This window comes from Trichomycterus rosablanca, chromosome 17 (assembly GCF_030014385.1).
Source record: "Trichomycterus rosablanca isolate fTriRos1 chromosome 17, fTriRos1.hap1, whole genome shotgun sequence".
NCBI classification, from domain to species: domain Eukaryota; kingdom Metazoa; phylum Chordata; class Actinopteri; order Siluriformes; family Trichomycteridae; genus Trichomycterus; species Trichomycterus rosablanca.
The window spans coordinates 9,474,661-9,491,777 of NC_086004.1; the positions used below are offsets into that span (position 1 = coordinate 9,474,661).

General features: G+C 39.6%; 2 protein-coding genes across 2 annotated transcripts in view; one reads left to right on the forward strand and one right to left on the reverse strand.

Moving 5' to 3' along the window:
- Positions 1-6,058, forward strand: part of ipo7 (importin 7) — a 28,099-nt gene extending 22,041 nt beyond the window's left edge. Inside the window, exons 16-25 of the mRNA XM_063013120.1 lie at positions 549-677; positions 1,046-1,112; positions 1,212-1,337; positions 2,159-2,256; positions 2,330-2,425; positions 2,527-2,747; positions 2,838-3,046; positions 3,680-3,886; positions 4,282-4,398; positions 5,002-6,058. Coding sequence (XP_062869190.1) covers positions 549-677; positions 1,046-1,112; positions 1,212-1,337; positions 2,159-2,256; positions 2,330-2,425; positions 2,527-2,747; positions 2,838-3,046; positions 3,680-3,886; positions 4,282-4,398; positions 5,002-5,099 — 1,368 coding nt within the window. The 3' untranslated portion in view covers positions 5,100-6,058. The remainder of the gene's footprint in view (positions 1-548; positions 678-1,045; positions 1,113-1,211; positions 1,338-2,158; positions 2,257-2,329; positions 2,426-2,526; positions 2,748-2,837; positions 3,047-3,679; positions 3,887-4,281; positions 4,399-5,001) is intronic.
- Positions 6,059-8,566: 2,508 nt separating this feature from the next.
- The window catches only part of pkd1l2a (polycystic kidney disease 1 like 2a), a 30,608-nt gene continuing 22,057 nt past the window's right edge, over positions 8,567-17,117 (reverse strand). Inside the window, exons 27-41 of the mRNA XM_063012872.1 lie at positions 16,826-17,025; positions 16,488-16,726; positions 16,143-16,344; positions 15,610-16,043; positions 15,435-15,528; positions 14,593-14,733; positions 14,323-14,508; positions 13,911-14,241; positions 12,496-12,629; positions 12,284-12,411; positions 12,030-12,190; positions 10,044-10,254; positions 9,101-9,202; positions 8,891-9,022; positions 8,567-8,803 (exon numbers count right to left, since the gene is read on the reverse strand). Of these exons, the coding sequence (XP_062868942.1) occupies positions 8,660-8,803; positions 8,891-9,022; positions 9,101-9,202; positions 10,044-10,254; positions 12,030-12,190; positions 12,284-12,411; positions 12,496-12,629; positions 13,911-14,241; positions 14,323-14,508; positions 14,593-14,733; positions 15,435-15,528; positions 15,610-16,043; positions 16,143-16,344; positions 16,488-16,726; positions 16,826-17,025 (2,839 nt within the window). The 3' untranslated portion in view covers positions 8,567-8,659. The remainder of the gene's footprint in view (positions 8,804-8,890; positions 9,023-9,100; positions 9,203-10,043; positions 10,255-12,029; positions 12,191-12,283; positions 12,412-12,495; positions 12,630-13,910; positions 14,242-14,322; positions 14,509-14,592; positions 14,734-15,434; positions 15,529-15,609; positions 16,044-16,142; positions 16,345-16,487; positions 16,727-16,825; positions 17,026-17,117) is intronic.

Below are 17,117 nucleotides of genomic sequence, written 5' to 3' on the forward strand. Positions count from 1 at the left end.
AAAAGCTTTTTTTGAACTAAAGGATTAACATTGCACTGCTATTGAATGTGTCAAAATGAGTGTTTTCCCCCCATCCTTGCCTGTGAAAAAATAAGATTATGAGGGTCATGTTTAATAGGGTTTTTTATAGGGCCAATTATAGGGTTTAATTTAGAAGGGTGCTTATTGACACAGCAGTCTTGTTCATTGCTCACTAACTGCCGAGACCTGGGTTCGAGTCACCGGTGTGGTCTGGTGCTACACATGGTTTTCAGAGGGAGGAAGGTATAGCACGAGCAGTCAAGGAATACTTGGAGTTTAGTGTGTTCCTCTGCACCTTACTGCTCTGTCAATCTGTTTCTGGTCTTTAAAGAGAGAGATGACTTTACACATGCTGGAGAGGTGTGTTAATCTGTGGTCTTCTTTTTCCAGCACTGATGTTATGTTTGGGGCAGAGTTTTATCATGCAAGCAGGCGTGGCGGGGGTGGACATGTCTTAATTGCCAAAAAAAAAAAAAAAAAAAAAGAAGAAAGACAAGCATGATGTGTTGGATTTTTCTTCCTTCCAGGCTATGACCTTCAACCAGGTGATCCAGACTGGCCCTGATGAGGAGGGTGGTGACGATAAGGCGGTGACGGCTATGGGCATCCTCAACACTATTGATACGCTACTCAGCGTGGTGGAGGATCATAAAGAGGTCAGTGCAGCTACACACCCACACACTGAATCCATCTCCTATCGCAAAACTGGCTTATTTTATGTGTTCTGTTTCATCGTCTCGCATCCTGACACCCACTGTATTCAGAGAACACATTGTTTCCCTATGTAGGCTAAAAGCCTGTTTTAAATATAATCCAGAATCATTTTATAAGAACTGTAATAATTTGCATGTTGGACTGGATTTTACATACTTTCCATCTGCGTGTCCTGTAACTCAGTGTTTGCTGGAATATTCTGTATATTTCAGAGAAAAAAACACTTAGTATCAGTCATTCTAAAGGTTTTACCAGCTTAAAAATCATTTTGAGTATTTCAAAACAATTGACTTTTACTGCCATGTTTCAGATAACTCAGCAGCTGGAAGGCATCTGTCTGCAGGTAATTGGCACTGTGCTGCAGCAGCATGTTCTAGGTAAGTAGTGCCCACAAGTTCACGACTACACAGAATGCAGCAGATATTTTGCCACATGTTTGTAACAATTCAGATAATGTGAGTCACTTTAATTTACAGAGTTTTATGAAGAGATCCTGTCGCTGGCCCACAGTCTGACGTGTCAGCAGGTTTCGCCGCAGATGTGGCAGCTTCTTCCTCTGGTCTACGAGGTCTTCCAACAAGATGGCTTTGACTATTTTACAGGTAATGTTAATGTTCATGCTCTGTTTTTGAATTCTAAAGCTGTGAAGGCACAATAAATGCATAATGTGTTGTAGAGCATTTCTGTGTAGTGATGTTATGTTTGCCCCCTGTATGTGAGTGGGAGATGAGCATGAATCTTTGCAGGTCTAAAAATATTTTAAAAATCCTTTTCTACTACCCCCCTTTAATTTTGTTTGGTTTTCCAATCTCTCCATATTTGCTCCTATTGCAATCATCTCCAATCCACCCTCTGAACCACCTCTTATTGGACTCTTGCCACTAGTATCGCCCTGTGCTTTCCGAGATGCCTGAGACTATCGTGTTCCCGGTGACACTTGTGTATTTGTCAGTTGCATCTTTTCCCGTCCTCTATAAATTCTCACAGAGCTGCATCGTGTGTAGTTACACAGGCCAAGCTAGACCGTACAGCTAAGGCAGCAGCTGTACAGCAGCAATTAATTCAGCTCCTGGTTTGGAGCCTGGCCAGGTTGATTTGCCTCACTGGGATTTGAGCTTGAGATCCTGGTGGCTCAGTGGGTAGCACTGTCGCCTCACAGCAAAAAGGTCCTAGGGTCCTTTCTGTGTTGAGTTTGCATGTTCTCCCTGTGTCTGCATGGGAGCTCCGGTTCCCTCCCACAGTCCAAAGACTTTCAGTTGGAGAAACAAAATTGTCCATGACTGTGACATTAAGCTTGTGAACTGATGAATCTTGTGTAGCGAGTAACTACCTGTCCTGTCATGAATGGTAACCAGTGTGTTGACATGGTGTTAAACCAATAAATAAACAAACTTCCAATTCACACTGCATGTTTCTATTACAGACATGATGCCACTGCTACACAACTATATTACTGTTGACACAGACACACTTCTGTCTGACACAAAATACCTTGAAGTCATCTACAACATGTGTAAAAAGGTAAGCTCAGTGACTTGGTGCTTATTTCTGAGTCTGTATTTTTCAGCAACTCGTGACTTTCTTTGATCTTCAGGTTTTGTCAGACGACCCCGGAGAGGACCCAGAGTGCCATGCCGCCAAGCTGCTGGAAGTCGTCATCTTGCAGTGCAAAGGCCGCGGCATTGACCAGGTACTTTATATAATTAGATTTCTTTCAAAAATGCATACATCCTTAGCTAGCATGTGAAGCACTAAAGAATATGTAGTACTCAAAAATATGTGTGCCTGCAGGTTGTTCCGCTGTTTGTGACCACAGCTCTGGAGCGTCTAACACGGGAGGTAAAGACCAGCGAGCTGAGGACCATGTGTCTTCAAGTAGCCATCGCTGCACTTTATTACAACCCTGCTCTGCTGCTCAACACACTGGAGAATTTGCGATTTCCCAACAACACCGAACCCATCACCAATCACTTTATCTCTCAGTGGCTTAAAGATGTTGACTGCTTCCTCGGGTAAAAGCCCCACGCCATCGATGTTTGCTTTTTGTCAAATGACACCCCCCCCCCCACTGTATGTAACTAATTTTTGGGTTTTTATTCTAGGCTCCATGACCGAAAGATGTGTGTATTAGGCCTGTGTGCGTTGATGGACCTGGAACAGAGACCTCAGGCTGTCAATCAAGTAGCCGGTCAGCTTCTTCCTGCTACCATCCTTCTGTTTAATGGCCTGAAGAGAGCTTACGCCTGCAGAGCCGAGCACGAGAATGAAGACGAGGAGGATGATGAAGATGGAGAAGAGGAAGATGACAATGGTAACTGTTGTGGGGTTTATTTTTTCTGTAGTTAGGTTCACAACTTCTGCTTGTTCTTAGATTATGAAACTGATGTACTAGCGTGAAACCTGTACATAAATAGCAATCATGCCAATATTACTAGAATTTGTCACAGCAGCAGTAGTGGACATGGGTGGACAGATAGTAGCCCAGTGCATTACATTATATTTATATATATGTGTGTGTGTATATGTAGCCACTGCAAGTGTTTTTTTATTTAATTGTGTATTTTATAAGACTGCAAATCAAAAATACACACATTTGTTCTTGTTTGGCTATTGTTGACCTGATTACCACCATAATTCCAATCAGTGTTTAGTACTGTTCATTATTAGCACAATTTTAATAATATATAGTGGTTTCATGTATTAGATTATATTACCTATTAGCTAACAGCATGTAGATGTAGATGTATTCAAGTGTTTCATTTTATTGCAATTTGTAGTAGTTAAGACATGGAAATGATATGGAATGATATGGAAATAGGCAAGCAAATTAAGGAATTCACTCACCTAATAAACTTACTGTTAAATTTTTTTTTTTCACACGCTGACCATAAAATGTTACATACCTGATATTACATCTGTCTGTTAAATTTTGTGTCGTCTCTAGCTGAGCTGGGTAGTGATGAGGATGACATTGACGAGGAAGGTCAGGAATACCTTGAAATGCTCGCCAAGCAAGCCGGAGAGGATGGTGATGATGAAGACTGGGAGGAAGATGATGCTGAAGAGACTGCATTAGAAGGCTATACCACTGCTGTCGACGATGATGATAACCCTGTTGATGAGTACCAGATCTTCAAAGCCATATTACAGAGTAAGAGCTTTGTGTTTCAACCATTACCAGTATGAACCAGTGTTTTCGTCTAGAAGACCTTACTTGGTGAACAGTAGATGGTGCTATGTGGCCAGATTGAGCTTTTTTGTGTGAAACATGAAGTTAAAATCCTAACAAATAAATAACTTCGGTTACAGCTGAGTGATATCAGTAGACCATGTAAACAAAAATGTACACCTTAAATTTTTTTTAATTTTTTAATGTTATCTTCTGTCTCAAAAATGCTTAAATGGGGAGAAAATGAGAGGGTTTCTTTTATTTGGGCTAAAACTGTGTTGCATTTTTCAGATTTATTAAAAGTATGTAAAAGCTGACTACTTGAAGCTTTGCATAAACTGATACACTTTTTTTTAATTTTTTTTATTCTACTCTAGATATCCAGTCCCGTGACCCCACATGGTACCAGGCACTTACTCAGACTCTGGATGAAGAGCAGGGTAAACAGCTTCAGGACATCGGCACACTGGCAGATCAGAGACGAGCAGCACATGGTACGCTTGATGGCCTTATTATTGCTTTTCAGGATGCATTGCTTATAGAATCTGTCTTGCCTTTACTTGTTCTTTGCAGTACATCATGGGTTTCAATCGGTGTCCGTCCTGCCTAGTACACAGAACCATGAAGCATATTCTGACCATCCAAAATAGTAGATGGAGAGACAACTATCAATGTGTAAAACCAAGAATATTTTAACCACAACAAACTGGGCAGCACGGTGGTTAAGTGGGTAGCACTGTCACCTCACAGCAAGAAGGTCCTGGGTTCGATCCCCAGGTGGGACGGTCCAGGTCCTTTCTGTGTGGAGTTTGCATGTGCTCCCTGTGTCTGTGTGGGTTTCCACCGGGTGCTCCGGTTTCCTTCCACAGTCCAAAGACATGCAAGTGAGGACACTTAATTGTCCATAACTGTGTTCAATATAACTTTGTGAAGTGATAAACCTTGTGTAATGAGTAACTACCGTGTCTGTCATGAATGTAACCAAAAGTTTTCAATGGGCGCAAGGCACACAGTCCATCGCAGTGATATGAAATATATAGTTATAAATGACTTCTTACTAATTTCCTGCTTTTTTGTGTCCTCCACTCTTATTGTAGAATCGAAGATGATCGAGAAGCATGGAGGTTACAAGTTCACAGTTCCAGTGGTTCCACCCACTTTTAATTTCGGCGGCAACGCCCCCGGAATGAATTGAGTACCCCCTCCTCACTCCCCCCTCCTTTTCTTATCCTGTGACTGATTGTAGTGAAGTGAAAAAAGCTTGTGTTGTTCCCTCAAGTAGTGGTTCCAGAACTGGTTCTTCTCACTCACTCTTCAATCTGACTATCAAACTAGACAGCACCAGAAGACGTGGGAAGGCAAACCAAATGCAAGCAATGGCTGGGAAAACAAACCAAGAACTTGGAAGTAAATAAAGAAGCTCTGAACAATGTTGTCTAATGGAATCCACAAGCAGGAAGGATACCGTGATGGCAGCTCTTTTTCTTCCTGCTTACACACATCGGGGGGCTCTAATAAATGAAATTGACGGTGGGACTGAAACTCAAATTTTCTTCACTGTAAGATTATACCTCTGGCAGTAGTTTGTCCACTTTTTTCTGCTTAAAGGAAAGAATTATTGTATATACGAGCAAAGGCTCTTCATTTTTAAGCAGCCTGGACAGCCAACCAGAGGCACTAGTACGGTGACAAATGTGTATTCAAATGTAGCATATTGGATACTTGTCATAGCACTATGTGATGCCTAAAATCTGTAAATGGAAAAAGAAAACAAAAACTAGCACTTTCATATTGTTCAGGTCTCTTAGCCTTCTGTATCAGACTACAATTTTTTTTAACTACAATTGAAGCTATTTAAAACAGTAGTCCGGAACTTTGTTACTCAGCAGGCAGTTTGTTCTACGATGTCTGGTTGTCGGATGAATTTCCATTCGGTGGAGGTGCAGTCCTTTGCTGCTTTAAATGTAATGTTAAAGGTTCATAACAGAATGCTGTTTGTGTTCAGTCGAGGTGCAGGACATTTTTGTTAAGCACTGAAATATTGAATACTATTTGGCGCATGTACAATTGGGCTGGATTGTGAAGGTCTCAAGCATTTGGTTGATGTATGGATGAACCATCTATATATAACATTAAAGGAAAAAAATTACTTAATTGGTGTCTTTGGTGGTGGATATTCTGTATGCTGTATCATTTTTGAAGTTTAATTTAAAAAAAAACAATGTTTAGTAAATGACAACGAATGAACAATGAAAACAACAAACATTATTTATTGAACATTACTACAGCTCAGTTTGTTAAATCAAAAGCAAGATGTTTAAGTAATTGCCAAATAAAACTTAAATTCATACATCAATTTTAGAAAATGTGTACGCCACAAAGATAGAATCAGAATTTTCTCTTCTATGTTCTGCACACGTCTTAAGATTTCTGCAGTTCTTCAAACCATGCTCTAGTGGAACAAGAAAACTATTCTTTGTCCATGTAATCACTTGCCAAATAAGTAAGTCAGTAAGAGATTTTAAAGCAGACACTTCTAATTCCATTGAGTTTTAAAGGTTTTCAAAAATCTTTTTTTTTTTAAATTTCCATCTTTAGCATTAACCCAATTTGGATATCCTCTTTGCACTCCAGGGATCTATACTGGTTGCACAACACTCACTCCATTCTTACAGGTACAGCCCATATTAATACCCAAGGTTTTAGAAAAGGATGTCTAATGAGCAGTGTACACTGATCAGCCATAACATTCAAACCACCTTCTTGTTTCTACACTCACTGTCCATTTGATCAGCTCCACATACCATATAGAAGCACTTTGTAGTTCTACAATTACTGACTGTAGTCCATCTGTTTCTCTGCCTACTTTTTTAGCCTGCTTTCACCCTGTTCTTCAATGACCAGGACCACCACAGAGCAGGCATTATTTAGGTGGTTGATCATTCTCCCCTGCAGTGAAACTGACATGGTGGGTGGCGTGTCAGTGTGTGTTGTGCTGGTATGAGTGGATCAGACACAGCAGCGCTGCTGGAGTTTTCTAGATCTTCTAGACTTTCATCAGTGGCTTCTGGGTGCTGTTGGCTGGACCTTTTTTAGGTTGGTGGACTATTCTCAGTCCTACAGTGAGGTGTTTAAAAACTCCATCAGCATTGCTGTGTCTTATCCACTAATACCAGCACAACACACACTAACACACCACCACTATGTCAGTGTCACTGCAGTGCTAAGAATAATCCACCACCTAAAGAAGACCTGCTCTGTGAGAGTCCTGACCATTGAAGAACAGCATGAAAGGGGGCTAACAAAGCATGCAAGTTTTTAAACACTAATGAATGTGTTATAATGAAGGTTATTTTCTCAAAATATAGTTACCTAATTAATATTTGTTGAATTTTGGCCCCACTTTTTTTTTAAACGAAGCAAATAAAGGCACATGGTTTTCAGACAAATGAAGTTCACTTCACTACAGAGTTGTTACTAAATATAAATGCATTTATTTTGATGTTCAGAAAGTAGGATATATTTTTGTTTACACAATGCAGATACACAATACAGACATTTTGCTTACAGTGAAAGTAAATTAATATTTTGGTACAGTTGACATTGCAGATTATATATTTAGGTGTGACAAACATCATGCTGTTTAAAGCTTAGTACAGAAAGACCCAGCATCTTACAGTATCAGAACAAATGGGACGATATGAAATGGTTTAAAAAGCTGAAAGCCAATATGTTAATTAGTTGTTTTTTTTTTACTCGTATCCAGTTACCCAATCAAATTTTGCTTCTTCTAGTGCTGCTGACCTCTGCTGCCTCCCACTCCTGAAGATAGTTGTGACTATCTTACCCCTTTGACACGTGTGCAGTAGCCGACTGCTTATTTTCATATGGAGATGCGTATTGTGCATGCAGCGCCTTGCTATTTGTTTTCATTTGCCATCCTAACTTTTCTGAGATGCTGTGTAATAAATTATAGTAATGGTACAATAATTGGACACACAAATCAAATGCTGTATTTTTATTCATAATCAGTTCTACCATTATCACACATTATAGACTTTCTACAGGTCAGTGATTTTTCTATACACTTAACATGCACTAGTAGTTTGTGGATAACTGAACATTAGTGCTTTAACATACTCAATATGGCCATTAGTATGTGGACATGCCTAAGATTTAAAAAAGCTTAAGTGTGTTATAGCTACACCTATTGATAACAGGTGTGGTGAATACTCCAGTGGCAGCACATGGTACACTTGATGGCCTTATTATTGCTTTTCAGGATGCATTGCTTATAGAATCTGTCTTGTCTTTACTTGTTCCTTGCAGTACATCATAGGTTTCAATTAGTGTCTGAACTGCCTAGTACACAGATCCATGTCCAAAATAGTGAATGGAGAGACAACTATCAATGTCTTAAACCAAGAAGGACATACAAAACAGCAACAGTAATTAAATTCCTCAGAATTTACCAGTGACCTTCATAGAGCCCTGACCCCCTGTTAGCAACCCCACTGAACACTGCTGTAATTTGGAATGTTGATTGCAAGCCAAGATTTCTTGGCCTCACAGGTGCACTCCAGAGCTGCAGTGCAGCCCATTTTAATGTAATTATTTATCTATGCTGTATCACAGCTATATGTTTGATTTTACATGCCTGTTTGCAATAGATGTCCTAAATAGCTGAACCCACTAATTAAAACAGGTGTCTACATACTTATGGCCATGACACCCAAAGCAGAAGGATGGTGATATTTATGAAATGACAGAAAGTGTGCTGGCACCTGCAGAATGGTTTAGTTTATTATTGTCAGACGATTGGTTCTTCTTAACCTTGACTCCAAAAAGGCTACATATCTTTGTGAGCATCAGGTCCACGATTTCTTCCTCTTCAGACGGCTGGAGGGTAGAAATAAAGATTTTCGAATGAGACATTGAAATGGTATGTTTGACTTATCTGAAGAGAAGCATCAGTTCAGTGTGTACCTGATGATGTATTTGTTCCTCAGAGAATGCCACCAGGATGACCGATATAAATAAGTTGAGCACCACAAATGTCATGAAGATGATGCAGGAACCAACCACAAACGCCCCAAGGACAGGATTATAATTCAAAACCTGATTGAAAAATGATCATAATTAAGGAAATTTGTCATTATAGATAGACATATCTAGTGATTTTATCACATGTCGTACCTCTTCATAGTTGAAGATGCCCAGTTGCAAGCTGACTATGGTCTGAGCTGCATGTAGAAGAGTGTGGTAGGAGTAAAGCTTCCATCCATACATCAAATTGCACTGTAAAAAGACAAATCAGAAAGACAGTGTGGTCATACATGTTTAACATGCCTGTACTGCAAAATATAGGATAACTAGTTACACATGTCAAAAGTTTGTGGACACCCACATCTTAATGTCACATCTGACGCCAATTGTCTTGTTACAATTACAGCCTTCACTCCTTTGGGAAGGCTTTTTACTAGATTTTAAAATGTGACCAAAGAGAGTTAATTCATTTTGGCCCCAATGTAGTGGTAGGTCCTGGCTTACAGAAAATATATCAATTCATATTGACTTAGCTAGCACACCAGTGCTGGGATTCTGAACTTCTGATTTTGAATCTCAGCTCTGCTACCAGTCGACTGGGCAACCACTAGCAGGGCCTGCAGCAAACAAAATTGCCCACTAGTCTACTGGATGGGAAAAGGTTTGAAGTCTTCGATGCTGGTTAGTAGCCTGAGGCGCCTGTACAAAAGTGGAGAACGTGGAACTCAGTGTGTGATATAGATCAATCATGATAATCTTAGGATTGTGGGTTGCAATTGCTCCTTCATAAGAAAAATTAATCCATGAAGCCTCAAAAATTACTGTGCTTATATCATTGTGACCTTGTGTGGCCTAACACTGCAGTTAAGCTGTTGCTTTTAGAAGTTTCCTATTTGCATGGAACATATAGGTGAACAAACTTTAAATTGCTAAAATAAATAATAGTATACAATTTTTAAACTGACTAAAATGTATCACAGTGAAGAGTTTTGTTCCTTTCAACACAGCACGTTGTGTGTATGCTTGATTTTATATGCATCTGATTTCATTCCCAGATATCTACTTATCAGCAAATAAGCTGCCAATTTCTTACCGCAATCGAGTAGGCCAACAACATGACCGTCATGACCACAATAAAGCCAGAGATGTCATTCCACGCCCGCTGCAACGTTGCAGTGATCATGTGCAGTTTGGGGTTTAGACGCAGCAGATGCCAGAGTTTGACTGTCGCCAGCAGGACCAAGAAAGCTATGAGGTATCCAAGAACTCCATCTGCTGCTGCAGTCTCGTGAAAACTAGCATGTCTAGCAGAGAAGCAAAGAAAGGAAATACCAAGTAAGCTAGACAGTCCACACAGAACAGTGACAAGTAAATGCATTTTCTGGATGTTTGCTAAATTCCTAACCCTTCGTAAAGACACCTTAAAAAGTTTTGCTCCCAATGGTCCCAACAATCCTAAAGCCATTTGTAGATGGGCGTCTGAGAGAGCATAAATTGCTTTCTTCTCTAGATTGACGTTTAATTCCGGTCTTTATTTATTCAACAGAAATAATCTTTGGTACCATCAGTTTATGTGTATGAAAGGTAAATTAGCATCTTCTTATAATCTGCTGAGGAGATTCATTTTGTGGATGGAAATTGACAAGACCACAATTGATTATAAAAGATATAAATGTTCATTTTCACCTCATAAACAACCAAAACACATGAAAACAGTATTTCGGTTCTGTTACGTTTCTTAAGATACAATTTGTTAGCATTATTGACCCAGTGATTTTAAAGAAAAACACTTATGTTTAATTTTGGTCACTAGAGGTCAGTACTAGATGACTATGACAGTGTCTGTAAAGCATGTTAGCTAATTTGTTGTGCATTTGCATTTTTTTTTTAGCCCTGTAACCCAAACCCAAACAAACCAAAAAAGGGGAACTTATAACTGATATGTGCTTGCTAGACTAACAAAGATGGTTTGGTTGTGGGAATGTCAAGAGAATTCAAGTCTGCTGGAGGTCTGTTCCATGCCAGTGCTGACACAGCTGCACTATTGTGGTGAGTTCTTATGTGTTTATGATCCACACACATTAGCAAAGGCAACATACACAGATCAGCCATAACATTTAAACCACCTCCTTGTTTCTACACTCACTGTCCATTTTATCAGCTCCACTTACCATATAGAAGCACTTTGTAGTTCTACAATTACTGACTGTAGTCCATCTGTTTCTTTGCATGCTTTGTTAGCCCCCTTTCATGCTGGTCAGGACTCATTCTCAGCACTGAAGTGACACTGACATGGTGGTGGTGTGTTAGTGTGTGTTGTGCTGGTATGAGTGGATCAGAGGCAGCAGCGCTGCTGGAGTTTTTAAACACCTCACTGTCACTGCTGGACTGAGAATAGTCCACAGACCAAAAATATCCAGCCAACAGCACCCCGTGGGCAGCGTCCTGTGACCACTGATGAAGGTCTAAAAGATGACCAACTCAAACAGCAATAGATGAGCGATCGTCTCTGACTTTACATCTGCATGGTGGATCAACAAGGTAGGAGTGTCTAGAGTGGACAGTGAGTGGACACGGTATTTAAAAACTCCAGGAGTGCTGTTGTGTCTGATCCACTCATACCAGCACAACACACACTAATACACCACCACCATGTCATGGTCACTGCAGTGCTGAAAATGATCCACCACCTAAATAATAGTTCTTAAAAGTAACATTTAATGCACTGTTTTTGTTTGTACACTCACTGTGCATAACCGCTAGTGCTTAAAATAGCAACAATTGCTTTGTTTAATGCTACTTATGGGAACATTTTGGCCCTATTCGCATGTGGTTGAAGAATTGGGTCATTTAAAAGCTACTAAATGTAAATGTAATAGATTTATGTCTGAAAAACTGTACCAGCACAAACAGTTATGCGTCATAAAACATTGCGACACATGTAAATGGGGTGTCTTTACAAAGGTTATTATTAGTCAGAATTTTTTTGATGAGCATATTTATATTTTCATTTTATTTAAATAAGAGAAATAAAATAAAATAAAATAAATAGTAAATTATTTAAAAACATTAAACTTACTGGTCCTTATGATTATGGTAATACTCAATGTCACGGTTACCCAAAATAGTCCTTTTGATAAAGACACACAGTGCACTCCAGCTTAAAATAATTATGGCTAGCTCTAGCAGATTCCATTTGCTCCTGAAGTAGTTTATTTTCTGCTGTCTCATGAGCGTGCCCTGAGGAAACCAGTATATCAGTGTAAATGTCACAACATCTATTCATATAGTAAATCATCCATAAACTACCAGTGTCAGTAATAGAGAACAGACCTGCTCAAACATGTAATAGAGAATGAAGAGAAAATAGAGTGCCTCAGAGGCCATGACAAAGATATGGAAACCTCCAGTGGACTGATAGAGATGGACACTTTGTAGATCACTGCGATACTGAAATGCTCCTGGGAAACAAACAAAAACGTTTAAGCTGGTGGGCTTCATAGAAGCTGAGAGAACGTAAAAACCAGCAAGAACAGACAACATACCTACTGCTGTTGTCTCAAACATCAGGGTGACAATACAGAAGAGGTTGACGTTGGCATTGTATACTGTGAACTCCACAAAGATAGCCCGAGTGTATACGTCCAACCAGATGTTGTCAAAGAGGTACTGAAGCAAACTGTAGAAAAGAAGATTGATCGCTGATTTCAAAAAGTACATCTTCCAAGGTCTCAAAACAATTTTAGGTATAAGTAAAATTAGGTAAAAGTTAGAATTCTTGGCAGCCTTATTATGAAACAGTTACAAAAGAGCATTTTGTTAGCTCAGTCTTAAACTGAAAATGTTAGATTCTACAATGTTTAGATTGTTCAAACCTCTGTGTCATTTCCAGTTGACTCCCCCCTTCAGTTTTGGCAAATTAACTCATTGCATCATTTACTAGCACGAATCTTACATACACCGATCAGCCATAACATTAAAACCATTTCCTGGTATCTACACACACTGTCAATTTTATCAGCTCTACTTACCATATAGAAGCACTTTGTAGTTCTACAATTACTGACTGTAGTCCATATGTTTCTCTACATACGTTTTCACCCTGTTCTTCAATGGTCAGGACCCATGGTCATGGATGATTCTCAGCACTGCAGTGACACTGACATGGTGGTGGTGTGTTAGTGTGTGTTGTGCTGGTATGAGTGGATCAGACACAGCAGCGCTGATGGAATTTTTAAATACTGTGTCCACTCACTGTCCACTCTATTAGACCCTCTGCCTTTGTAGATGTTGGTCCACTTTGTAGATGTAAAGTCAGAGACGATCGCTCATCTATTGCTGCTATTTGATTTGGTCATCTTCTAGACCTTCATCAGTGGTCACAGGACGCTGCCCACGGGGTGCTGTTGGCTGGATATTTTTGGTTGGTGGACTATTCTCAGTCCAGCACTGACAGTGAGGTGTTTAAAAACTCCATCAGCATTGCTGTGTCTGATCTACTCATACCAGCACAACACCAACTAACACACCACCACCATGTAGGTGTCACTGCAGTGCTGAGAATGATCCACCAACCAAATAATACCTACTCTGTAGTGGTCCTGTGGGGGTCCTGACCATTGAGAAACAGAGTGAAAGCAAGCTAAAAAAGTATGTAGAGAAACAGATGGACTACAGTCAGTAATTGTAGAATTACAAAGTGCTTATATATAGTAAGTGGAGCTGATCTTAGTGTGTGTGGTGCAAAATACACTTCCTTCTATTTTTATACTTTTTATTACTGCTGTAACTGTGAATTTCGGTGTGGAAGCTATTGTGATAGACATTAATTAATCAAGGTCTAGGCATTTTCTTATTTCATATCTCTATTTCTTAGATTTCAATTATTTTATGCATCCCCCCGACCTCCTAAGACTGTATTTCCATTGAAAATTTAAAAATGAAATGTAACCATAGTTACCTGCTTGCATTTTCCTTGGTCGTACCAAGATCTACTACAAAGCCTCCTCCTCTGTAAAAAGCCACCCTACCCCAGATAGGGTGCGCCCGTAGTCTAGATTGGCTTTTGTACTCCCAGGGCATGTTTAGGGTCTCAAGCACATGTACATCCTTTGACCTATTCCAGCCAGGACCATATGAGCCCATGTCCTCTACTTCCCAAGAGTATGGAGCATGGCAATCAGGAAGAGGGTGTTGCATAGATTTTGCAGTCCTGCAAGAGTTCTTGTGTACTCTAACCTGCCGGAGATGAGCATTGCCAACCAGCTTTGAGTTTCCATCTGTGATGAAGCCTAGTACAATGATCAAAACACATCAGACATTGTAATGAAATCAGGTCAGCGTAGGGATTACACTTGAGTTAAAAGAGATACCTGGTTGCTTTCCAAAAATGTTATTTAGGAGGGTGGTGTTTGCCCAGGTAAACACATCTTTGTGGTTCATACTGTCAGAAATACCATTCTTGAAGCTCTTTTCAATGTGTTTACTAAGGAAGTAGGCATTCGGATCACGCTGACCGTAAGCTACCAGGAGCAGCATCCAGAGGAATCCTACATAAACTGCAAAGAAAACAGTTCTTTCTTAAGTTCTCTGTTCTCAAGCTAAATAGTACACTACAAATAATGCAAATATGAATTTCTTACTGAGAATCTCCCGGATAAGTGCAAAGACTTTCTGTTCTTTGATCATGTTTTTTCTCATTTTCTCAATATCAGTAGGAGGTGGAGGCTGGTAGAAGCTGCATGTGCTGTCTCTCCTGGCAATGCATATGTCATTAGGGTCATCTGCAGACAAAAGTATATATATATTTTTAATGTATCTTGTTTTCACAAATGCCAAATGTTTAATTTTTGTTTACATGCTTTACATTAACAGCATCTTATATAGTATACCTCATACACTGATCAGCCATAACATTAATACAACCTCCTTGTTTCTACACACATTGTCCAGTTTATCGGCTTCACTTACCATATAGAAGCACTTTGCAGTTCTACTGGGTGAGTCAAAAGTCACAGCACACTCTTTTATTTCAGAAACGAAAGGGAAAATAACATATCTGAATACCCTATCAAGTAATGGGTGAGAGGGCCTATCTTTTAGGCTATGTCCAAAACTGTGTTTGACATTGAACTTGTGAACTGATTAACCTTGTGTAACGAATAACTACCTCTCCTGTTGTGAATGCAACCAATGTGTGTAAAACATCACGTTAAAATCTTAATAAATAAATAAATACAATATAATTTTCTTCTCTGCACTCATTTCGCATCTATCTGTCTGTGTCTGTCTGTCTGTCTATCCATCCGTCCGTCCTTCCATCCATCCGTCTGTCTGTCTGTCTGTCTATCTATCTATCTATCCATCCATCCATCTATCCATCCATCTATCTATATTTCACTATATAGTTCTAAACATTGTCTATCATTCAGGAGACCTTTCTGGTAAAATTGTCTGTAAATAAATGTCTAAAAATCCAGTTTACCTGTCTTTGAAGTTCCATCAATTGGAACATCCCCATATTCTTCCTGGTCAACTTTCTTTAGGACTAGTGCAAAGAAGACAGCAAATCCAAGTACCTAAATAAAAAGGCATAAAATGATTCATTTGTCATCAAAATCACCTTAAAATAAGAAGATACATTATCCAGGACTTCTCACCTTTATAGGCTGGGTAATGAAGAGACTCTCAAAAAATGACACGACCATGGAAATAAGCCAGCTGATGGAACGCTCTGCTCCATAGGTCAGCCCGTACATCATGGTGAAGTACGCTGACACTCCACTAGTGGCTGCAACGAGAATCCATCCCAAATACACAAACCACCATGGTAGGCCTTTCTTATTGCTTCCTTGCTCTTCTGCTATGCTGGAGCTGCAGCTGACCTGGTCCCTGATGGAGCTGGAGGAGACGTACGGTTCTAACATTTGTTTCATACCCTGAACCTGGAGCACAGCTTGGACGTAGCCCTCTGGCTTGGGAAATCGTAAAGGACCAAGCAGTTTTAGCTCTTTCTCCACATTTTCCAGCTGCTTGTAGAGATACTGCTTGTAGATAGTTTGTTTCTCTGTCAGTATCTGCTCAGGACTCCTGTCTAACAAAATGCAGCAAAATAGACATCATGTCACTAATGCATGTTTTAAAAACTGAAAGAGCTATATTTTTTGTAGAGGGTTAGATTTTAACTCCATACCTTGCAGATTAACCGACACCAGAGATATAGCCAGGTTATTTTTAGAGTTGTCTGAGTAAAATTCACGATCTACACAATTCTGCTGTCTAATAATATCTTCAACTATTGATAAGAGTGCATTGATATCCATTTTCCCAGGGTCTATCACTGGCATGGGGTTTCTCAAAGCCTTGGAGAGGGACTGAGCTATTCGTTTGATGTCCTAAAATATCCAACATAGGAAAAGCATGTCATTCATTGTGAAATCATAAAAAAGCAATTGCTATATCAATGTTCCAGAAACCATAATTGATGTCTCTGACATCCATAAATATGAACTTTAATTGTCAGTGCATTCTTTCATACCTTGATCACAGAATCTGGTGTGATTTCTCTATGATTACTTTGTGGAGAAGGAGGTTGGGATGTTGCTGTACATTCTGTTTTTTCATGCAGAGTAGAATCAATCTTTTGCTGTTTGTCAGATTTTCTCTCCCTTGGTCGAGCATTTCTGAAGATGCTCACGATTAAAAGATTGATGGGAAACATAATGATGGAACTCTGGATCCCAATAATCACTTGCTGCCAGGTAAACTCAATTTTACCTTTAATCAAAATGTGATGGTTATTTTTTAATCACGCTTGAATTATAAAGCCCTTTAATGTAGTAATAAAAGGTATTGGTGCACAGAAACCGCCATTACCCAGGTCCATGGTCTGCTCTGAAGGATCGGTTGGAATCCCCCAAAACATGATGCTGGTCAGCATGGTACAGAGAAACAGGGAGAAACAGCAGGAAACACGCTGCACTCGAGTGAAGTTACTATTTGGTGGACGGTTGATTACAGAGAACCAAATGTGACCATCTTGGAAATCTTTGGTGGTCTTCGTGAAGAACAGATTGCTGAAAAAAGATACCTGTATGTAATAAATGTATTTTTTACATCTTATAAGTAACTAGTGAGGTCAGACACTGATGTTTGTTTAGAGTTGGTG